Source organism: Gavia stellata, chromosome 8 (genome assembly GCF_030936135.1).
Source record: "Gavia stellata isolate bGavSte3 chromosome 8, bGavSte3.hap2, whole genome shotgun sequence".
Classification (NCBI taxonomy): Eukaryota; Metazoa; Chordata; class Aves; order Gaviiformes; family Gaviidae; genus Gavia; species Gavia stellata.
The window spans coordinates 21,793,534-21,817,921 of NC_082601.1; the positions used below are offsets into that span (position 1 = coordinate 21,793,534).

Consider the following 24,388-nt stretch of genomic DNA (forward strand, 5'->3'; position numbering starts at 1 on the left):
GAGGAAGAGCCATACTATGAAAGAATACAATTGGTATAATTCATTCATACAAAATATAAAATATTTAAATCTTACCTCCTTGCTTTCCTCCAAATCTGAGTCACTGCTAAACTCTTCTGTATTTAGATGCTCAAAATCAGATTCTCCAACAGCTATTGGTACTGTAACAGTAAGGCTTGGGTTGTTTATGAATGATGTATAATCACTGCCACCTATAACAGTGGCCATTCCATTCTCATTTTTGTGATAATTTTTATCTATCCTTATTTCAGCGATGGTACAGTTGGAAATGCAATGGTCTCTCTCATCATTCAACTGATCTGTTGCTGTTCTTTGATTTACAACAGCTTGTTTCCCCCAACAAGACTTTTGGACACATTCACCTGCTTTTTTCTTCACATAATCTATACCCTTCTGAATTCTTGCAACAGCAATCTGTAAGTTGTTCATTTCGTTATCATCCTCTGTAGGAGAAAGGCTGTCTGAACTAAATGAACTCAGCAGCAAGGCCAGAAAAAGGTTCAATACCTAAAAAAAAAAAATTTTTTAAAGTGACAATACAGCTGAATTTTCTCAATCTTTCATTCACATGCTTCTTCTATCACCCATTATGAACTTAGGCTTCATGTTTTCCTTTGCTGTGTAAGATTCTGGAAATTACACAGTAAATAAACTGTAAATGCAACTGAAGCACAACACCTGCCCTATACCCCAATACAGGGTTTTTTGTGGTTTTGCATTGCTGTATGACTATGAAGACACTTGTAAATTCTTTTTCTGCTCATGTTTGTAGATCAGAAATGAATGATTCTTTGGTACTGATTGAACAGATCCAAAATGTTTACTTCTCTGGCACAGGGAAGCACTCTGCAACAGAAGACATAGCTGATCTCTGTACAAAACAGCTTTCTTAAAAGCTGGTCCAAACCCACACAAATATCTTGCTGTACGTGACTTAAAAAATGTGAGCTCAAATGGTATTAGGATAGCCAAAGAAGCAGAGTACCAGCTCCTAAAGCCTTCAGATCAGCTCTTCTGTGCAGCTTTGAAGACAACAGGGTAAAACTATGTGTTGGGAACACAGAAAGACAACTGGGTAACAAAGCCCTGAACATACTGCAGGGATTGTCTGCTCACGTAAGAAATTCTACTAGAGCTATGGTATAAAATCAGAATACAGTAAATACTGTGGAAAAATTCACAGAGATGGATACTTCATTCCATAAAGTTCTATCTTCTGGTTTAGAAAACTATTTAAGGAGGATGTTTTGTTTGGTCAACTGATTTCACAGTTCTCTTCATTATAAGACAATAGATTCATAGAAAATCCTAGAGCAAGTGGCTGTGCTACTAGTAGTAATGCATGACTGCTTTAAAGATAATTAGCTTATTCATGTTTGAAATTTTATTCCTAAAGAATGCCTCCAAGATGGCTAATTTAAAATCTCTTTTGCTACTGACAATTGCCTAAAGAAAATACGTAGAATAATAGAGGAAGACTCAGTAGGCAATGAGAAAAGCAGAGCAAAAGGCAGAGCAATGGAGGCCTCACATACTGGTGAGTTAATAAATATAAAACATATTTTAAAAGACAGATTTATACATGGTAATGTACAAACTGGTACAGATCTGATGCTCTCCTCTGAAAGAGAAAAATAAGAAGATATAACACAGACCACTTCAAAAGTGTCTTTAAAAAGCACTTAAAAAATAGGAAGCAAAAAGGTGAAGAGGTGAAAGAAAATGTGAAGTATTTGAGTCTTGTTTTTTCTGCAGAACTGCTGTCTTCCAATTCCAGCTTCCTTACCCCATTTGTGTAAAGAGTTGGCTGTGCAGCAAGCAGGGCTCAAAATGGCTTAAATTTCAGAGTTTAAGAATATTAAATCAGCCTTTTAGACAGGAGACAGCAAAAGAAGTTGAAAAAAAAAAAAAACAACCTGGCTATGTATTACTGCAAGTGATGCCTCAATCACTTAGGGAGAAAAGGCCCTGCTATGTCCTCTTCTGCAAACAGCAAACTCCCATGCTGGGAGCATAACACTTGGGGCATCTCTGCTCTTCTCTCTCTCTCTCTAGGTAACCAGGAGTAGTCCACAAAAACCTGAACACACGATGCTTCTCTCTCTCACCCATATCCTCTGAATCGCGCTCTGGACCCCTGAGGGGGCCCATCCTCCAAGCTGAGGATTCTATATAGGATCAGAAATCTAACAAATAGAAAACTATTTCAGAACCCATACTTGTAGCAAATTCAAAATCATAAAAAACATTTAAATAACACATTTAATAATGCTTAAAAACTTCATTACTAGTTCTCTTTCCATTCTTTCTCCAAATGAATTCTTGGATTATTTTGGCTACATACCACTAGGTTTCCGATCACCATGACCATCATGAAGACCGTAAGGCACATGGGTTGGCCTGCAACCTCCATGCAGTCCCACATCGTTTCTATCCATTCTCCACACAGTACTCGAAATACAATCAAGAAAGAGTGGAAAAAGTCATGCATGTGCCAGCGTGGAAGCACACAGTTCTTAGAGATCTTGCAGACACACTCCTTGTAGCTTTTCCCAAACAGCTGCATCCCAACCACAGCAAAAATGAACACAATGATAGCCAGCACCAGGGTCAGATTCCCCAGAGCCCCCACTGAGTTGCCAATAATTTTTATCAGCATATTTAGAGTTGGCCAAGATTTTGCCAGTTTGAAAACTCGCAACTGAAAAACAAAAATACAGAGATGTTATTTGCAGTAGTTACAAAACGGCTATAAACAACAGATTACGAACTAGTGACTCTCAGCAATAACAAAAAGAATAAACTTCAACGTGATTCCAACCACCATAACTTACACAGAAACAGGAGTTTCATAAAAGTCACACTTTTAAAACTTAATACATTTTAGACTTTGCTCTTTTTTCGTGTAACACATTTGTACTCTTTTTTAAACGAAAGAAACAGTACACTGGTTGAATTTGTTCAGATAGTGAGTTCTGAACATGGCATATATCTCAACCATTATGTGCGGAAACAAATTAAAAAAAACAATAAAGCTCAACAGGATTCTACTGAAGGAAAATAAAGGATTCTGAAATCCTCAAAGAACGGGGTCTTCCAAAAGAATATTGCCTCCATTAAAAAGGATCAGGCAGACCCACAGTCTGGAAATAAAAGCCAAACGCAAGCCCTAAGTCAAACATTTCAACTTACAAAGGGGAAAAAATATAATTCATACTCTTTCTTGCCCATAACCCACTCAAAATAAAAAAAAGTTATTAAATATTTTTTGTTTTCAGATAAAAACAAAATGGAAATGCAATATGGAAAGAGACCACATGAAAAGAATGTCTCATAGTTCATTTCTCATTTTTAAAATAAAAATATTTTTCTAATAAAATAAAGCATTCCTTTTTTTGCCAAGGGGGAAAAGAAAAATCAATCTTTTTTAAACTAAAAAAATATCAATTTTATAATTCCTACATTTTAAAAGAACACTTCTAGTCTTTTTGCAATTTCCAGATATGGAAGTAGACAGAAGACTACAAATGTTTTATTTATTTATATCTTTTAATATGCACTAAATATATGGTACACTTCACTGTGCTTTACCCATCCATGTTAAAACAATTACAATAAAATTACAGCTCTTTCCCTGGAAAAAATACTTAGTTGCTTCTGAACCATAAAATGGCACACATTATTCAGTGATATTGTAAAACATGCTTGCAGAGATATCCTGTGACACTTAGCAAAAAATATACATAATATTACTAAAAAGTGTCTTATTTACATAAGCACAGTTAAAATACAAATATAATGCATTAATTAATGCAGATATGTTATTATCACTAATTTATTTACCAATCTGAATGATCGGAGAACGGATAATCCATCCACATTTGACAGAAAAAGCTCCACCAAACTAAGGGTAACTATAAAACTATCGAAAATATTCCAGCCAACTTGGAAATAATAAAAAGGATGCATGGCAATTATCTTGAGAACCATTTCTGCTGCAAAAATTCCAGTAAAAACCTGAAGGAAGAACATTTATTGTTACTTTATAGACGAATATGAATAAATTGAACCAGCATACAAAAAACAACTTAACAACCCTCTTACAGCAGGATGTCATCAAGGAAAATTATCACAAGCTGAACCTCACAGGGAAGATAAGTGGCAACATCAAAACGAGCTGTAGCACAACTCTGTTAACTTTAGTTAAACCTGAGATACATTTAGTGACTAGTGAAGAATAAGCTATTCCTTACAGGCCTCCTGTTTGCTCCTCGTATCTGGCGTCCATCTAATTAAACGAACTTTCCTCAGCAAGATAATGGTTGCTCTTGCCACAATGGAAGCTGCTTTAACAAAGGTGTGTGGAAAAATATGAATTGGTCATAAATTGGAGAGTGATGTACTATTAAATGAAGTCTTCATGAGAACTCACAGATACAGTAACCCAAAAAAAGGCCAATTACGCTGAGGCTCATGTCTGAAGTAGAACTCCTTTCTGCCTCTGAATGCCTCTGATGCCTTCTGAAGCAGAAAGCAAACAACGCCTCTGAAAAGGGAGAACATTCATCGTATTTACTGTAGTTGTATGATCACCAGTATCTACAGAACTGCATAAATTATTATCTTTTACTAGAAAGATAATCAAATTTAAAAAAAATCAGGAGCATTTGACAGTCTTTAAAAGATAGTGCTACACAGTTCAAAAAGCAAGAAATCAACTGCTGAAACTACACCTGTATTATAGTGGCATTTTAGCTGACTGGGAGTAAACACAAATTCTTACCAGCACGAAGGAACGCTTATAGTCACACAGCTCAAAATGTGATGAATATTAAGCTACTTCATTACATACGAAAACAAAAAATGGTTGTTTCCTGGGTAAAACACACAGGCATGATCACAAGACAACCCACTGCAACAGCTATTGAACCTCACCTATTCGTCTTCCCTGTCTTTCTCCTCAAATATATCCTGAATCTATTTTAAACAGCAACATGACATGATTATCTTCCACAGATAATGATCTCTGACTCCAGGTTAAGGTGAAAAAATTGAACTATGTCTGTATTGGCTAAAAATATCAGCATATAATTTTAATGTTGACACATTAACAACTCTGGATTTAAACCTGAATACTTTCCCAACATGTACTAGAATTTCATATATACTAATAACCAAATTGTTTTATTATTTTGCTACATCATAATCACCAGAATTACCACTTACAATAAGCATAGATTAAGAAGTATAGCAGATAACATTATCTGTATTATTGCCATTATAGAACAAACAAACCATCCACCCCAAACCTGACCGACAGACTGTCTTCACTAGGGAACAAAACCCAACTGTATCAACAGACACTCTTGGAATAAGTCACACATTCTTTGCCTTCCAAATTGTTATGGACCAATCAAAGCAACATTCTTCATGGAAATACATAAATAACACAAAAAATAATAGTGCAAAATAATAATCCAAAATAACATCCAACTCTTCTTGTGTTATCAACAATATTTACAGTAGAAAGGATCTAATTTGGCTCCTACTTTTTTTGTAACACTAAACAAAAACAAGTCATATTTCTTTTGGTTTTGTGTCATTCAAACTGTGGTTGTTGAAAAATCTATTTGCAGAAATTTTAATATAGAAATCAAACTCTTAAATACAACATATCTCAAATAGTATTTTTAGACTATTTTTAGTACAATTAAACCTGTAACATCTATTTTATGGGATGACAATAAAAACAATAAAAGTAATTCTATTTCAAAGAGAAACCAGGTTCCAAAAGTATCAAATTATATAGTTCGATGGACTCACCTGATTTCCTATTTTAAGTACATTATTGAAATCATCAGTCATTGGATAATGTTCCATGGCCATAAACAGTGTGTTTAAAATTATGCAAACAGTGATAGCCAGATCAACAAGTGGATCCATTACAATAAATTCCACTACATTCTTTACTTTTAACCAGGGCTCCCAACAATCCCAAATTAGGAAAGTGTGGGCAAACTTATACCAGCAAGGTGGACATTTTTGCCTGGATTCTTCAAGTTCTGGGAAAAAAAGAAATGTATAGTGAACAAATTTTGGATAAAGTGAAGATAAGTTTCTGTTTATCTGCTTTTTCAGTTTTTAATCTTTACCCCTGGAACCATTAAGGATGTTTAGAGGAACGTCCTCAGATTTCCAGGAACTTAACTTATTGTTGCTGACAGAAAAGGTTTTAGAAGACTAGAAGAAAAACCTTAAGAGTTTTGAGCTAATAATTGAAAAAATTGTCTATTTTTAATATCATACAGTTTTGGTTTTTTTTAAAAAAAAAACAAACAAACCATTTATGCTTACATTTAGGGATAGTTTTCTCAGTAAAACTTTGGAGTCCTCTTAATCTTATTTTTCCTGAAAATAATTTCATCATGAATAGGTTTTTGAAAACTATTCAAGCTTTTTCAAGAATTTCACTAGTAATAATTACACTGTTCCAAATAATCCTACTACAAATTTCCTTCTCCTTGTTAACTAGGGCCTGGCCTTTAATTTTCTGTAACATTTTTACAGTACAGTTAGTGGAAAATTAATCACAAGGCATTTCTTCCAGTAACTGTATTGCTAAACATGAATAACTAGTATAAAACACATATGCATTATCTATTTTAATTAGAACATGTTTCTTAGTTTAGCCTGTTTATCAGATTCCTTGATTTCTTTTTTCACTATGTACATGCACTTTTGTTCTATTACTCAGTCTATGTATTTGCAATGGCTACATATTTTTTGTCTTCCGTATTAGCACTGTTATATAATACCTTCAAGCAAGTCTAAGACTATGTCAAGAAAGTTCACGCATCTGCAGTTATAACACACCTTCCATTGTATTTGTGATAATGCCAGCTATACTCATGGCTCTTTGCCTTAAGTTGGGGTCCTCCAGCAACTCCATTGGTATTTGATATGAACTTGTACGCCTCTTTTTTATTTCTATTTCTGTAGTAGTGCTCTATTAAAAAAAAAAAAAAAAAAGAGCTGTGTAAATTACATTCAACTTCAGAAATACTGCAAAACACGTATCAGAAAGACTCTTCAGCTTCAATGAAGTCATAATATATAAGGCTTTGTATTTAAGTGCTGTTACATCAGATATTTTTTTCCATTATACATATAACATAAGCCTAGTATTTTTTTAAATGGCTATTTTCATGTTATACTTCTGCATACTGTTAATACTTATAAAGTACTAAAAAAAGATTTTTATATTTAGTTCCCAGACTACCACTGCATTATAGTTAACTACTATTAACTCTATCTTAGACACAAAGAAATTTTGGAGGAGGTTTGTTTCCTTGGCTATGGCTAAGACTGTTGCAGCACTGGAATCAGAAAAATTTCCAGTTCCCAGTTCCATGATTTCTCCACTGATATTTCACTTCTAAACTAGTTCAATCAAAAGATACTTATAATAAGTGATTTATGCTAGGAAGTTTTCTGCAATAACAATTAGTCTCGAAAAGTAATTTTTATAGATCAGTCTTGATCTCTATACCCATTCAAAACTAACTTAAAACATATCTTTTACATTTAATAGCTATCATCTCTGATTTATTTTATGAATTACAACTGAAGAAACAAAAGAAGACTGACTTAATTGACCCAAAAAATTAATACCTTTTTTTTTTCAAGTATTTTATTAAAAACCAGAAGGCTGTGTTATAGTTATATCATTGAACACATCTCAGTTATAAAGAAGTTTTGAATGTATGAGCATGGGTAGATTTTTTTTTTTTCAGTAAATGAAATAAATGCATGAAAAGGAAAGTATAATAAACTGCAAGAAGATTGTAACTGTAAGGAATCTGGCTGACAACTGTAAGGAATCTGGCTGATATACTTTCAGATGCTGTGAACTGTGTAAAAAATTTTGTTTCAATAAAAGAAGGTTTCTAGGAAAAAATGTGCAACAGATCCCTCTGCTCCATTCCTAAAGCATTCTGAGGGATAAAGGAAAACTGACCAGAGGCAGAAATGGATGAATTTGCATGTACTTTTTTTTTTTTAATTTATACCCTGATCCTAGGCAGTGAGAAACTCAGATCGTCTCTGAGACCCAGGAGAAAAAAAAAGCTTTCAGAGCTTCTAAAATGTCAAAATCATCTTAAAGGCTATGCTACATTTGCACAATAGCAGATATATGGATGAGGGAAAAAAGTAGAACCAGCAGATTACTGATACAGAATTAGGAAATACATTTAAAGGGAGGCTAAAACCATAAAGAAAGAAAGAAAAAAATCAAAACAACATAATAATATGCAGAATGTTTAGAAAGCTGAGCACCCTATTTTGGGTTCTAAAACAGATTCAGCAATGGAACATAACTAATTTGATTCACTACGCAGGCGCATGCATATCCTTGCTCCGCAGGTATAAAAAAAATGTGCTACTTTGCTCTCTTTCATTTTCATGCTTCAGGTTCTCACTTTTGAATGAATCACCATAAACCCATTTCATTACAGTAAGATACGCAAAAGCATTCACAACTTCTCAACCACTTTCAAAGCATTTCATTCCATTAAAACATTGTCTGGTGCAACAAAGAAAGGTCATGAAACCTGGAGTAATTTAAAACTTTCTTACATTGCCATCAGTTGTCGGTTTATCTATTATCACCTCTGGCAGAAGCTGTCCGGTAGGCGACAATAGGCTTGGTGGTCCATCCACTAAGGAAACCACCCCATTGCAATCCACAGTGCTGTGCATCTTCCCATTCACTGGAAACACTGTAAGCCTTCTTGATGATCTACTAGCCTGACTAATGTTACTACTGCGCCGTTCACCATGTCTGCGTGGCAAAAAGAGAGAACCTCTTCTACTCCCATTATCCTCAAACGTGCTGTGCTCATCATCAGCAAAGTCATTTTCAGATCCTCTCTCTCTTCCGTATTCTCTAAAACTGAAAAGACTTGTTCTGCTACTGCGTCTGGGAGAAAACAGGGAGCCACGAACACTCAGTAAAGACTGCAAAGGAAACATAAACAAAATGACCGGCTGAAGATTTTAAATATACAAAATGCATATCTATGTATTATAAAAATAATTTATATTCCCCAGGAATCTGTCTGTTATTTTTAATACAGTGCCTTAGGTAGATTTCAGACACGTGCACTAGGCACAAGAGTCATTTGAATGGGTAAATTTACAGTATACCTAAAACAATTATTGCAGAGAAAAAAATGAACATGCATAAGGCCATAGTAGTTTCCATCTCTGTATTAAAGAGAAAAATCAAGACTTCTGGAAATTCTAATGATCCATGTAGATCATGCATTATGTTAAAAGATATCAATACCTTTAGTCTTCTACACTGATACACTATACTTAAATTTTCCTTTTATGAATTAGAAAGGGATTTCTATTTCAAATTAACTAGGAAAATGCAATGCTGCTGTGCATGTTAAGACCCACCAGATCCTAAACAATGAAATGAGAGAGACTAAAACACTTGTTTAGGTACACTCGAGAAAATAATACCAACAGTAAGTCAGTATTTAAAATAATGCAACACTATTTTTCCTTGGTTTATTACTTTGCAAAGTTGCAGTGAAGTTTGTTGGTTATCACAGTTATCTCACAAACCCCAAAAATGACAACTGCACTATTCACAGTACCTGGTGGGGTGATGTGAACGGCTTCCCATAAGCAAGTCTGTTTCCATCGAAAGAAAACCGGAAACCTTTCCTTCTGATACTGCCATCTGATTCAGATTTTGGAAGCTTTTCATCCTTCATGTCATCCTCTTCTCCAGAGAGCTCCCTCTGCCTTCTTTTCTTCCTTCTATTTCTCCTTTCTTTGGCACTTTTTGAGCTAAGCTTGGATGCATCTGAAGAACTATCTGAGGGTCCACCAATCCCACTTTCACCGCTGTACTCAGTCATCTCTGCTGCAGCTGCTGCTATTGCCTGCCACAGCAATTATTTAATGTGATGCTTTACAAATCACACCTTTTTTTAAAGAAAGCTACAGTCCTTGTTGCTAGAATTTATATAAAATTACTTCTAGATGTGTGACAAAAGCCTAGATGGATTTGTGCAAAACTGCAAATGGAATTCTATAAAAAATGAGTTAAAATTAAAGGGCAGTTATGAAAGTTGCCGTTCGAATGGAGTTCTACCTTGCATCTATATCATGGAGTCAGCCCACATTGTGTACAGCATTCTGCCACAAAGTTCATTAGAAAATATGTGAAAAATCAATAAATTTAGAGTGACTGCAATCGCAAACAAAAGAGCTAAACAGAGTCATACTTCAGTCTGTATTAATTTAGTAAACTAATTTTAACTGTTATTGTAACTAACAGCTTCCTTAAGCCGCTCTTAGGAAAAAACCTTGGGGTACTACTTCCAGTCTTTGATTCACTGGTGATAATACAAGTAGCAAAAATTAGTCAGAAATTTATGGATAAAAATATTTTAAACTTTAATCAAGGCTTGCCAAGTATTTCACAAGTATTGCAATTATTTCTAAGCTGAGAATTTGGAAAATAATCATGACAGGTTACTAGACACTATCCCTAGATAAGAAATATTTATTTAAAAAGTATCATTCTGATTTGGGGAGTACTTTTGTTCGCAGTTCAGAAATTCATTAACACTTTAGACATTATACATTTAAAAAGCAATAAAAAGCCATAGAAAAAGCAGTCTAAAGTACTTGTGAGGTATGTAAATGAATGGCTTTTTTTTTAATATGTTAATTTAATTATTGGTTTTGTTTTGAACAAATAGCATGCAAGGGAATATACTAAAGCTCAAACTCTTGTTAGAAAATACCTGAGCTGCTTCTTGCTGCTTCCTCAGCTGTTCAAGCATCTGCTGCAAGTCTGCCTCCCTCTGTTCTGCTTCAACCATAGTTGCTTGATTTTGTTCTTCATACGCCATGGCAACCACAGCCAAAATCAAGTTAATCAAATAGAAGGAACCCAGAAAAATGACCAGAACAAAAAATATCATGTATGTTTTGCCAACAGCTCGTAGCGTCTATAGGAGAAGAAGAGACATGATCCATCTGGTGAAGACATGCATCAGTTCTGCAGTTCATCAGCATTTACTGCATTTGAAAAGTGCAAAACTATTATTACAGAAGGAAGAACAACTCAATAAGATCATACAAGCTTTCTGAATTACAAAGTAATCAAAATAAAGGGAGCATTCATGTACGAAAATTCAGATTTTCACACACCATATAACGACAAGCTATGCTAAGAAAAGTAATTTATAATCAAGACATACATTCTTATTTATCAAAAATAGGATTCGAAGTACAGAAATTAAGATTCAAATTTTGCTGTCACAGAATATTTTTACAATTTAAACTCAGTATTAAAGTTTTTGAAAATAAGATCTTAACATGAGGCACAAAATTAAATAAAGGATCAAAAAACCTCATGTGCCTCTTCAGAAACCACATGAGATTCTGTATTAACTGCCCATGTCTGCTTAATTCAGCAACTGAATTTGCCTCCTTTCATAAATACTGTTCATTTTCAATGGCTAACAATAGCAATGGTGTGTTAAATAAATATGAATGGCCTGTTCCATGTTTGATTTGGGGCCAGTAAGACACTAACCACAATTTTTACTATACACTCACCAGCTGATAAAGATTTTCCCAGTAGTCCTGTGTCATCAGTCGAAACAGCGACAAGAAAGCCCAACTGAACGTGTCAAAGCTAGTATATCCATAGTTGGGGTTTCTACCAGCTTTCACACAGATAAACTCTTCTGGACATTTACTAGGAGGAAAAAAAAAAAGAAAAAGAAAAAAAAGTAAAGAAATGCATATTAAAAAAAAATCATAAAACTCTAAAATTGTTTTTAAATTATTGTACCTTGAGTTTCTAATGAAGGTTCATTAGATCTAATCTGTGAAGGGAACTGCTATTTGTGCTTTACAACATCTTAAAAATTTGTGAAGAAATGAAAAGAGCGTTCTTCGAGAAAAGCCGGAAGAGAGCAAACAAGTAAATGAAAATCTTTCTTCCTACCTTCTTTCACCATTATACACAAAATAAAACTTATTCCCAAGAGTTTGGTATTACCTCTGCAGAGACCTCTTCAATGGAAACAATGTAATTACTTAACAGAGAGATTCCATAAGACGAATACTTCCATGCAAAAAAAAGAAAGTCAGTATACGTATTTTATGTTGAATTTTGTCTGTCAGCAGTGTTGGCATACAAGATTTCTTAGTTTCTTCAGGTTTGTGAATTAGACAAGTGAAATTAACAAGTTCTACCAATTCCTCAACAGCAAATAACAATCATAGTGATACTTTTATCTCCTGAAACTGTACATCAGTTTTGATAGTAGGTGATCCAATCTTGATATCAACTGTAGGCACACTGTTTCAGCTATGATTCCATTCTTGAAGGGTAGAAGAGGTTCTTGCCTCCAAAACCTCCATAGAAAGACATTATAATGATTTTTTTTCAAATACGTGCGTGTATATTAGATGCGTATTTATACACACATAAAATTATCTGATAGTTACTTATATATATACACAAAATGTTTACAAAAAGAAGATTTAAGTATATCTGTTTTGAAGACATAACCAACCAAAACCAAGGGATGGACTGATATATCATTAGAATACAGAATTGTATTATTTTGTTACAAAGAATTGTCACAAAGAGAGAGCAAGACAGTGCTATGTATGCAGTCCACAGACAGAAGAATCCTGAAGATATCTTCCCAAAAGTTAGTCATTAAGTCCCACTGCCCCATACCTATTTTAGAGATGAGAAATGGCATGAAACCCATGATAAAGAAGCATGTTCTTAAGTCATTTATAATGCAATATCTACCTGCTGAAATGGAATTTTCTAGTTACGTAAGAGTTTTAAGAAGAAATTTACAGCAAAGTATTTTCTCATTTAACATTTTTACTCATTCAAGTGTTTACTTACTATGAATCATGACCACATATTTTTGACTGTGAAGTTAGGTAGCTTAATTAGCTTTTTAAGTTTAGAGTGATATTTTTTACATTTTATTTAGACAGGTAGTATGTAATTTTCAGTGTACCTTACCCTGCATCCGAGCTATTGCCACAAAGCATATAATCCTTTTGTCCCTCTATGCGATAGAAATGACCTAAAGAAAAAATAGGAAGCGACACGATTATAAAATTGAAGGACTATGTTTGGGGGGTTTTTTGTGAGGATGAACCCATGTTCAAGTTATGGTTTGAATGTTAATAATCTCCCATTCATTTGAACCCAATGATGAGTTCAAATCCTGGCACATCCATACGGGTAAGTAAAGTAGCAAAATTAAAGAATAAAATAAAAACACAACGTAAAAATAAATCCTAGAACAATGATTAGAACAACAAAAATTGCATATTCTCTTCCTGAGTCATAGCAAACACTGAATATTGTTCCAAAATCTCATGTTCAATAAATGAGAGAAAGAAAGCACAAAGCTTAAAACTTCTCCTCTTATTCAATAGGCAGACTGTAATCAGACAATTAAAGCCTATCTTATTTAAAATGGAACTATTTACAATGGCTGGCTAACATTTTGAAGTCAGCAACATTAACTAGCACGTCCTGTGACAGAAAACATGAGGGTAGCATTTAAAAGGAAGATGGATATTCCAATGACAATGTTGTAACAGCTGCTGTACTATAAACAACTTCGCAGAATTTTTCATTTAATTATAAAGTCATAGCACTCAGAAATAAAGGAATATATTTTGTTAATTATTAACAACTGTGCTGTCCTTAAAAAAAAAAAAGAAGAAGAAAGAAAAAAGAATACAGATAGAAAGATGATAACAAATTGGGGAAGAAGTTGATATGAGTGCAGGCAGACCCCATTCAGAGGGACCTAGGCAGGCTGGAGGAATAGGCTGACAGGAGACCCAGAAAATTCGGCAAAGACAAATGCAGATTTGTGTACCTGGGAAGGAAGAGCCCCTTGCAATCCTACAGGCTGGATGCTGGCTGGCTGGGGAGCAGCTGTGAAGAAAAGGCACTGGCGGGTCTTGGCAGACAGGCAGCTGAAGGTGAGCCAGCAGTGCGCCCTGGCAGCCAAAAAGGCCAACAGCCTCCTGGGCTGCATGAACAGAAACACAGCAAGCAGAGCGAGGGAAGTGACTATCCCCCTCACCTCAGCACTCATTAGACTGTACCTAGAATATTGTGTCCAGGTTTGGCCCCGCGAATGCAAGAAAGACATTGCTAAAGCAGAGCAAGTTCAGCGGAGGGTCACCAAGATGATGAGGGAGCTGGAGCATTTGCCCTGTGAGGAGGGGCTGAGGGACCTGACCTTGTTCAGCTTGGAGAAGGGAAGGCTGTGGGGGCAGTTGGTAGAAAGCATCCAGCAACTACAAGGAGGTTATCAAGGGAACAGAGCCAGGTTCTCCTCACTGGTGTGTGGCAGGAGAATGACAGACAATGGGCATAATTTGAAACAAGAAAGGTTCCGACTGGATATAAAGAGAAGCTGTTCACCATGAGGACAGACAGGCACTCAGATCTGGAAAAGAGACAGAGATCGGGAAAAAACTCTTACCCCAACTAAACTAATCTCCTGTCATCCTCAATGAATATCCTCAATGTACCTTTCAAGCTGACAAAAGGCTTTGGTTTTCACAGGGTAAAACATCATCGTAGTATTTAAATAGCCAGAAACAGCCCACGGGATGAAGAATATATGAAGGCAGGAAGGTTCTAAAACAGAACACTTAAATCAAATCTAGTGATGCCAAAATCCTACCATTCAAGAACAGTACTTACACAATGTTGGAATAATTATAATCCTATTACTTCCATAGTATCTTTAGAGCTGGCCAAAGCTCTGAATGTTCAGATACTGATCTAAATGCCACGTGCCAATACTGTGACATGTGGATCCAAGATCTGTGCATATCTTTTCAAAAAGTGAATCTGGCCTTGTTCCTTAATAAATGAAAACGCACAGATGTTAAGAAAAGCCACTAGAGGGTATCACACTCAGTCACAGCTGACAGGCATATGATACGCTGAAAGAAATATTAGGAGGACCCACAACCGAGCCCAGTGAAGTTAAAATGCAACTGACACATACCAATGATTAAGAACAGGTTGTACGAGACAGGAGGAATACAAACACAACTAGATGGAACTGCCTTGCCTGTATCAGCACTCTGTAGAGACTCCCAGCGAAGTTAACAGTTGTAGCATAGGAAGCAACTGACATTCTGGAAGATTTTAGTACTGTCGTTTAGTTTTAGATTGCTACTTAGTGAGAAATGGAAACAGAGAATCTATATACTGTATTTGAAGAGAGAATTCACAAATGTTCTATAGCATATAAGCTATAAGCCAAAATTGCCCATAAAGCTGACAAATAGCACTATCACCACACCATTTTCCTGTCCCTTCTTAGGCAAATAAACTAGCTAAAATGATGCATTGCACAGAAAATGTAAATACAGTCACAGAATTTCCAGAACTTTAACAATTCAGAAGTATAGAAAGAAAATCTGAAAATACAGAAAACGGAAAACTTTCATTCCTTACCTAAAAATGGACATTAAATATGACTCATCAAAACTCAGCCTGTAACAACTGTATTTTCTTTTACTTTTGGGTCAGTGAGGAGGAAAGCTAGCATCTGTTATTATACCAATTTTTTTTTACTTGTGTATACTACTTTTACAATTAATTACTGAGCAATAGCCTGTAAATTCACTTCCAGCACAAACACACACATAAAAATGAATCAAATTTTGGCAATCAGAAGTTGTTAAACTACATCCCATCGTTCAATACATGCTGTATTACAACTTTACTGGTGTTATCACTTAAAATGTCACAAATAAATAAATATGTGTTCCTGAACCAGCCTGAATGTTATCACTTCAGTCTACAGAGATCAAGACTGTTGAAAAACATCTGGATAAAGATGTCTTTGTCAGAGCCCTTAGCAACAACAATAGGTCCTGCAGATGAATACCATCTCCTTCCCCACCAGAATCTCTACTTGCCTAGTGAGTTCTTTGTTTCACAGAGAGCAACTGGTTTCTTATCTCAACCTAATAATTAAAATACATCTTAACTAGGAAATCTCCGATATTTATCTAGTGCTTCTCTGTCTAATTTATAACCTAAAGATACAAGGAAAGGCTAAGAGAATTGGGTTTGTTCAGCCTTGAGAAGGATAAGGTGTCTGGGCGCGGGGCATGTCTTCATGGGACCTACAAGCATCACATGAAAGACTATAATGAAGATGGAGCCTGACTCTTCTCAGAGGTGCACACTGGAAGGGTAAGAGACAGCTAGTAAAAGTTTCAGCATGGGAAATTCTTGATTGATATTTAAAAAAGTTACCGTGAGACTGGTCAAACACTGGAACAGGCTGCCCAGAGAGGCTGTGGTATCTCAGTCCTTGGAGATATTAAAAACTTGACTGGACATGGCACTGAGCACTCTGCTCTAACCAGACCTGCAGGTGAGCAGCAGTTGGTTTGGACAATTGCGGAGATCCTGTCCAACCTGCATGATTCTCTGATTCTAAAACTAACCTAACCCTATAAATATGCTTCTAAGTACAGTTAATGGAAAGAACAAACATGTCAGCATGAGTTTGGGATACAATACATAAAAATCCCTACTCTTTGTCATCCAATTTAATTGATTTTTATCTTTAGCCTACAGTTTGAAACAGTAATCTGATGTATGTGTGTGTGTTTATATACAAAAATTTTAGCAAGTTACAACAGTATTTCTTACTTTCATTCTCAATGTATGCTGTCCAGTCAAACACCGTACCATTAAAGTACGGAGCCAGGTATTTTTCAAAAGATGTTGAATTTCCTGATGGCCAGAACAAGCATTTATTCTTCAAATTGCCCATGAACAGCTGCAGTCCTATTAGTGCAAATACACTCAGGCAAAACACAGTCAAAATCATTACATCTGAGAGCTTCTTCACAGACTGAATTAAGGCTCCAACAATAGTCTTCAAGCCTGCAAACAGAGGCAGATTTTTATTATAATATTAAATATTTACCTAAGCTAAAATGCAATGTGAACTCCTCCAACACACAATTAAATATCATGCATAGCTTCACAAAAATTGTCTTAAAATATTTTCCAAAGGAAAAAGGTACCAGTAAGTCTCATGGTTCCTGACAAATTAATTTGAAAATCTGAATGGGAATGAATGGTACACATTCCAAAGAACCTGCTCTTCAAATGGAGAAGTAACATTTTATTTATGCTTTCTATACATGTAAACTACATGTAAAGAAAAGTATTCACTTTATTTTCTTCTTGATGCCTCTTGCTCCAAACCTTTGCCAGCATTCTATTCCAATACTCAATATATTGGTTCTATAACAGCAAACAAAACCAGAACACAATTGCATTCTAGTAGAAATTTTAATGATTGCATTCTATTGCATCCTATTCAACTGGAGGTGGGGTTTGGTGAAGATAGGCATCTTAAGGTAATAAATACATCATGCAATTCCCATGCTACTCTTTATTATTAGTATTCCTTTGTCTTTGTCGGGGATTCAACTTTTATAACAGACAGAAGTTTTCAATCCCAAATGTCTTTGATAAATAGTAACATTCACATTAGTAAGAGAAAAATGTAAAGACAATTAATTTTGATCCTTAACGTAGGAGAGAAAATTTGACATCTTGAAATGGAAATATACACAGGCTATGTAATTCAGTTTCTCGTGCAAGAATGTATTAAACTCTGAGGCTGAGTGTTTTAAAGAATTAGAAAAAGGAATCAAATTGAAGTCAAGACTAAAAACTGAATGCCTCTGTTAAAAATACAAGTTCAGCTTCTGTGGAATTTCAGTCAGCTTCAGTGTTTAACCTCGCTCTCACCTGGAATGACTGATATTGTTTTCAAAGCTCGGAGAACTCTGAATGTTCTCAACGCTGAGACATTGCCCAGGTCCACAAACTCTGTCACATATCTGTAGTGAGGGATTCCACACACAAACACAATGACAGCACACACAAAATTAAACAGAGGTCATGTAGAGGGCCTACCATTTTACACAGTTACTTCTTACCTGGAATTACAGAAATAGTTTTCAAAGCTCTCAATACTCTGAAAGTTCGAAGAGCTGAAACATTGCCTAGGTTTACAAATTCTGTTATATACCTGTAGGATTAAATCACAGTTATTCAGAATTAAGGTATAGTTTACACTACTTACCTGGACCTGTAATGCAGACTGGTTTTTTTGGAAGGGGCAACTTTAAATGAAAGACTTGCATTCATATTTTCATGTTTCAATTAAGTTTTCCCTAAGCAACACACCCTTAGTATTTCCATTGAATGCAAATTAAAAATGAAATCGATTTCCCTGATTTTATTGTTTAAATACTATTTAAAATTGATTGTTCAGCAGTAACTTCTCTTTCGTACTGTGGGATAGTCCACAAATTCTGCTGTGTGCTACATTAGTGTAAAATATTAAAATGGAGAAAGTTGAAACACAATTCAACTACAAATAATTTTAAATGAGATAAGATAACCCAAACAAATTATTACAGGTTCAAAGAAAGTTCTAACTGTTATTTTACTTTTAAAAAATTATATACTTACGCAAATGAAATGACAACAAAATCAAGCCAGTTCCAGGGGTCACGAAGGCAAGTAAAATCATTTATACAGAAGCCTCTTGCAAGGATTTTTACTAGAAATTCAAAAGTATAAATTCCAGTGAAAGTGTACCTATGAGAAAACATCCAAGCAAAAGTTAAAGATTGTCATTCAGTGATACAACATCACAGGCATGAAGGAAAATCACTCAAAACCAGTGATTAGTACATGCACTGCAATAGAAGTTACAAACTCACATAAACTATGATTGTTTTCCCACCATTCTTCTGCAAGATAATTGGATTTATTTATTCATTTATTTATTCTACCTGAAACATATTTTTGCAGTTTCTGGCATATAAGATTTTGAAATTTCAGCACAAATAATAATAATCATGACTAACATGAAGAAAGTATTTTTGCTCAAATAAAAATTTCAGCATGGTTACCATGTCAGAAATAAAATCCATGGGTAAATGAAACCTAGTGTTTACTAAAGTTACTTGATGGCTGATCAGGTAGACTTGAGAATGTCAAACAATAATCCCCAGCAGAGGTATTTTCTTTAAAGAGGGTGTGAGTCCCATTTTTAGATTTTGTCACACAAAATGTAGGTGCTTCATGGGGCTATAGAAAACATCTTCCACACTGAAAAGCAGTGGTTTCAGGTTGAATGGCTATTTTCTTCTTTTTTGTTTTTTAATAAAACTGCTAACAGAACAGCTCAAGAGAGAGAATGCGTAAAAGCATTACTTGTACAAACATTCTGAACAATAGTATTAATCAGAGTTTTGTTCAGAGAAAAAGGTTAACAGTATCACAGCTTCTTTCCTTCCTAGAGCTTGCAGGTCTATAATGCTTTGAGTTGCAGCTAGGATCAAACTCCAGGCTAGAAAAAGGAGAATACTGGTATTACACACAAAGGTAAGTAAAATTACGTAGTCTAGCTCTTAATTTAGCTTTTCATTTTTAAATCACTTAAAAAATTATTAGGTAATTTAAGTATACTTACTCTACATTCTTTGTCCAGTCTGGAAGGTTACGCCACGTCATAAATACACAGTTTGTCAAAATAGTGAGCATAATGAGCATGCTGAACAATGTTGACTGTAGTTAAGGAACATACTCTTTTTTAATGCTGAATTTGCATCACACAAAACACGAGGAATTGTCCAGACTATAGAATACCGACAACATATGAGATATAAATCAGTTTACTATCACTAGCAATGTCATAAATAATGGAAAGATGTTTCACAATAGTGATGGCTAGACCACTAACTCTGTAATCTAGGTATACATGCTGTGCATCTCTTCCTCTGAATTTAATCTGAGGGTTAAAGTGACAGATCTTAGCTCTGATTCATTTTGAGAGAAAGAATTAAGGGCAGGAACATATTTAAACACTAAACCAAAAATCCCAGTGTTATTAAATATTAAAAAAGACCAATAATAATTTTTAACAAGCCACTTGAAAAGGATATGAATGAACCAAAATCTTAATAGCTATTCTTCTAATAATATTGAAAGGAGATAAAAGGTACAAGGCAGGTGTGGCACTGAACCTGAAGATTGTCTTCCCTTTATTCAATACTATAAATGTCTTTAAAAAAAACAAAAGGGGGCAGGGGGGATAAGAAATAGGAAATTAAGGATACTGTTAGCAAGCTTGTCATAAATAGAGGCTGCACTTACACAGATGTAAGTAGACAAATTTATTTTCAGTAGAATTATACAAGCAAATATCAGATTCTAAATTTTCACATGAGCAATGAAAACTGAACACTGTACATTCTTTGCCTCTGTGCTCTTAAACAAAATCATCATCTCAGCATTTTCACAGAATCACAGAATGATGGGGGTTGGAAGGGACCTCTGGAGATCATCTAGTCCAACCCCCCTGCCAGAGCAGGTTCACCTAGAGCAGGTTGCGCAGGAATGCATCCAGGTGAGTTTTGAGTATCTCCAGAGAAAGAGACTCCACAGCCTCCCTGGGCAGCTTGTTCCAGTGCTCTACCACCCTCGAAGTAAAGAAATTCCTCCTCGTGTTTAGATGGAACTTCCTATGACCAAGTTTGTGCCCATTAGCTCTCGTCCTGTCACTGGGCACCACTGAAAAGAGACTGGCCCCATCCTCCTGGCACCCACCCCTTAAATATTTATAAGCATTAATTTCCCAGGATTATGTAATTACATTAAAAATCTAATTAAAAATTTGTTGGTTTTAACATTAAAAATTAATCCAGCTGTATTATTCGCACTTCACATCAAAGCTGGCAATGCAAAACAAAGCACCTAATTAACCATTTTTGGGCACTTACGAGCAACTATTTAACCATTTCAGCACTTTAAATCTGCTTCTGAGGTGAGACATCCTTGGCTTTTAAAGGCTTTACTGTCTTTATTGCCTGTGCAGTCATCAGTAGTACTATTTATGCAACCATTTGTGATTTTTACTAGAGGAGACAACAAAAACATCATCTAATGAAATCTTAATTCAATCTACATTTTATGATTATTCTCCCAAAAGGCTAGTATCCGGAAATAAGCAGGTTTTAACATTGAATCTGTTTTCTAATGATATTCTGCTGTAGAAGAAATAGATCATTTGACAGTAGGGTTCATGAAGTTGAAACAACAAAAACTAAAATAACTAAAAAAACGACATCTGATTATTAGTCTTCAGCATTCTGTATTAGAAAAAAACAGTGCTTTAACTGTTTTTTGGTCACTTACTTAGATATAAGATACTAATCTGTTGATTATCCAGTACTTCATTTCAAAAACCTGTTCTATGTTTTTAGTGCAACAAGCATTTAATTGATTTACACAATAAAATAACCACTGTTTATTTTGTACTGCCTTTTTAATGTAAACTCAATTTTGCTTTCATTCTGAACATCATTCCCCTTCTCATGCCTACATGAAAACATCTTTTCTTCATCTGTACTTCCAAAGTCCTCACCCTTGCTCTTTTCTCCTTTTCTTAACATTATATCTATAAAAGAAACTGAGTTGCATTACAGTACACATACATAAATTTAGATTTTTGTCTTCAGGTCTATATTGGGCCTATAACATAGACCCAATATTGAAACACAAAGTACACAGTTTTAGTCTTTACACTCAGTCCCATGTGAGAAGTGAATGTGGGGCTACTCACATGAATGTTATTTTTATACTGTTTTGATAAACTGATACTGAGCCACAAATCCTCTTTTACATTAAACAAAACCACAGCATTTATATAAATGCAAAGACTTTCAAGAACTTCCTTACTCTGTAACATACTATTATTGAGGGCATATGACCTCAAATTGTCCTACCAGTGTAGTGTCATCATGTTCCTCACAGCGCAGTGTATGGAGGGATTACTTGCTGGGGAACTGGTATTAAAATCATCCTGATGAACAAAATCATCAGCAAAAATGCAACTGGCCAGAAAAATCAAATCCTCTCCATGAGACTCAGAACAGTTGCAGTGGTCCCGAAGCAAATAACGAACTCACATCTGTAACTGACACAAGCTGTTACCAACCCACAGAAATCACATCACATGAAGCTGGCAATATGAGATAATAATCTTTTTTTTTTTTTTCTCCACTTACATCCCTCCCTAGTCAAATAGAGTTTAACATTTAACTTTTTGTAAAACAAATATTTCTATGAGATTTCAGGGAATGTTTGACAGTCGATCATTTTGGCAGATGACTGAATGAGCACTTTGTCCAAAGACTACCCTACTGAACTAGATCTCAGGTACTGTCTCTGTTTCCTAGAAACCCCAGGAACAGAGTAGCCAGACACAGAGTTAGTTTTCAAATGCTTCAGCATTCAATCAGATTTGAAGAGATTAAAGGACATCTAATGAAAAATCCACTAACTCAAAATACCATCATAAGGAAACCTTAGACATTAAAAGAAAAGCTCTTTAAAAAAAAAAAAAAGCAACTTAAGCAGAGCAGTTAGTCATATTTATAGTGTATTCAAAATAATTAACATGATACCACATACTGCCTCATACTTTCAACCAGGGCTTCTGACTGCCTCCACACCAGTGCATTTATCACTTTATAGTTCAACAGGAGCGTTCTAATTACACTCTTAATGTAAAACACTTACTTTTTTATTAATATAATATGGATCCAGGTCCTCCAGGGGCTCAGACACCATTCCTGGAGGAATATCACCATAAATAAATGGCAGTGTTTTTCCTGCCTCCAAGTCATTACTTGGCTTTGGGTGATTTTCTTCAGGACCACCATCATCTTTATGCTCATCTTTGTCACAATGAGACGTTTCATCAGCAATACGTTTTTCAATAGCTGCAAGAGATTCTTTGGTGAAATAGAAGAAGCTGTCAGATCCTGGCGGTACCAGCATTGCCTGTGCCATCTTTTCATTCTGCAAATTTTAAATGCTTTCAGGCTCTTGTGCAAGAAGATCCTAGGAGAACATGAGAAAAGAAGAAACAGAAAATAGAGGGCAACAGCAACAAAAATCCCCAAATAACAGATTTTGGCAGAGTCATCATCTGTTTCTTTTCTAATTCTAAAGCACTGTAGCAAGAAGTATTAGAATTAATTGTCAGATACTTAATAGAAAATTAGCTATCTTAGATTTCCTGAAGTAACAACATGGCAAACAGGTACAACTTATGAGGTAAAGAAAAAAATGAAAGGGGAAAAAAAAAAAATCAAATTTGCATACACTTTGTCAACTTACCTTAATAAAAACCTCACAACAAGAAAAAAAGAAAAACATTCTTGCTTTCCCTAGCCTAAACATTAAGTTAAAACACACCTCATCGTGAAAAAGTAAGAAATGTGTTAACAGAGCTATGTAATGCAGTCAATGGTTGCAAGTTCTAAGATACGGATTTATACATCAAGTTGGCATAGTAACTTAAAAAAACTTGCAACTTATATTACAAAAGAGAGAAAAAACATGCTCTTTCTATTACTCTTTTCATTCCTGATGGCAACACTACTCCATCTGGTGGCTTACACTATGCTTGCTAAATCAATGTTTATATCACACTATTAGGTAGGTACTACATAAACATACCCTGTATTTAAAGCCATATGCACAAGCAGAAAGCAATTGGGCTGAAGTTTACTCTTTCCCTTTTTGGGTTTCCTGATTTGCATCTTCCTGATTTTTAATTGTAACTTTGGTGGTTCTATGTTCCATAATTAAGGAAGTTATGATGGATGAAGGGCTTTAGATTTATACAAAAAACAGGGCATACTCTCCCCAAAGTTACAGTACTATGTCTGAGGCCAGATATATTTTCAAAAGACCTAAAAATAATAAATAGATTATATTACAACAAACAATAAGTTTTCAATAGATTACTTTTTTCTAGGTTTCTATTTTCTACAGTGAGAGCGCAGTTAACACCCATAGGCACAATATCTTCAGAATAAACCGATTTTATGAATGGAGACAAAATGGAATCCAGTCCTGCTTGCCAACATTGGTAAGTATTGTAGCCTTTGTCAACCTTGGCTGGCCGCCAGACTCCCAGCCAGCTGCTCTCTCACTCCCGCTCCTCAGAAGGAAGTGGGGTGGGGGAGAATAAAGTGAAAAAGCACATGTGTCAAGATAAAGAGAGAGGAGACCACTTACCAATTATTGTCATGGGCAAAACAGACTCGACTTGGGGAAAAATAATTTATTGCCAATTAAAGTAGATTTGGATGAGAAGAAACAAAGACAAAACCTAAAAGAACTTCCCCCCTC

General features: G+C 35.2%; 1 protein-coding gene across 15 annotated transcripts in view; it reads right to left on the minus strand.

The window, feature by feature from the left end:
• Positions 1–23,038, minus strand: part of LOC104262559 (sodium channel protein type 2 subunit alpha) — a 49,431-nt gene extending 26,393 nt beyond the window's left edge. For 2 of the 15 annotated variants that reach the window (XM_059820769.1, XM_059820761.1), the window contains exons 1-16: positions 22,766–23,038; positions 20,128–20,246; positions 19,656–19,745; positions 18,647–18,775; positions 17,918–18,009; positions 16,802–17,038; positions 13,112–13,175; positions 11,671–11,812; positions 10,823–11,057; positions 9,690–9,970; positions 8,692–9,039; positions 6,895–7,027; positions 5,845–6,083; positions 3,865–4,038; positions 2,366–2,722; positions 76–528 (exon numbers count right to left, since the gene is read on the minus strand). In XM_059820769.1, coding sequence (XP_059676752.1) covers positions 76–528; positions 2,366–2,722; positions 3,865–4,038; positions 5,845–6,083; positions 6,895–7,027; positions 8,692–9,039; positions 9,690–9,970; positions 10,823–11,057; positions 11,671–11,812; positions 13,112–13,175; positions 16,802–17,038; positions 17,918–18,009; positions 18,647–18,775; positions 19,656–19,745; positions 20,128–20,246; positions 22,766–23,038 — 3,366 coding nt within the window. Of the gene's footprint in view, positions 1–75; positions 529–2,365; positions 2,723–3,864; positions 4,039–5,844; positions 6,084–6,894; positions 7,028–7,321; positions 7,328–8,658; positions 9,040–9,689; positions 9,981–10,822; positions 11,058–11,670; positions 11,813–13,111; positions 13,176–16,801; positions 17,039–17,917; positions 18,010–18,108; positions 18,201–18,646; positions 18,776–19,655; positions 19,751–20,114; positions 20,247–22,765 lie in introns of all 15 variants that reach the window. The other 13 variants (XM_059820768.1, XM_059820760.1, XM_059820766.1 and 10 more) reach the window with 12 other exon arrangements.
• Between the last annotated feature and the right edge of the window lie 1,350 nt (positions 23,039–24,388).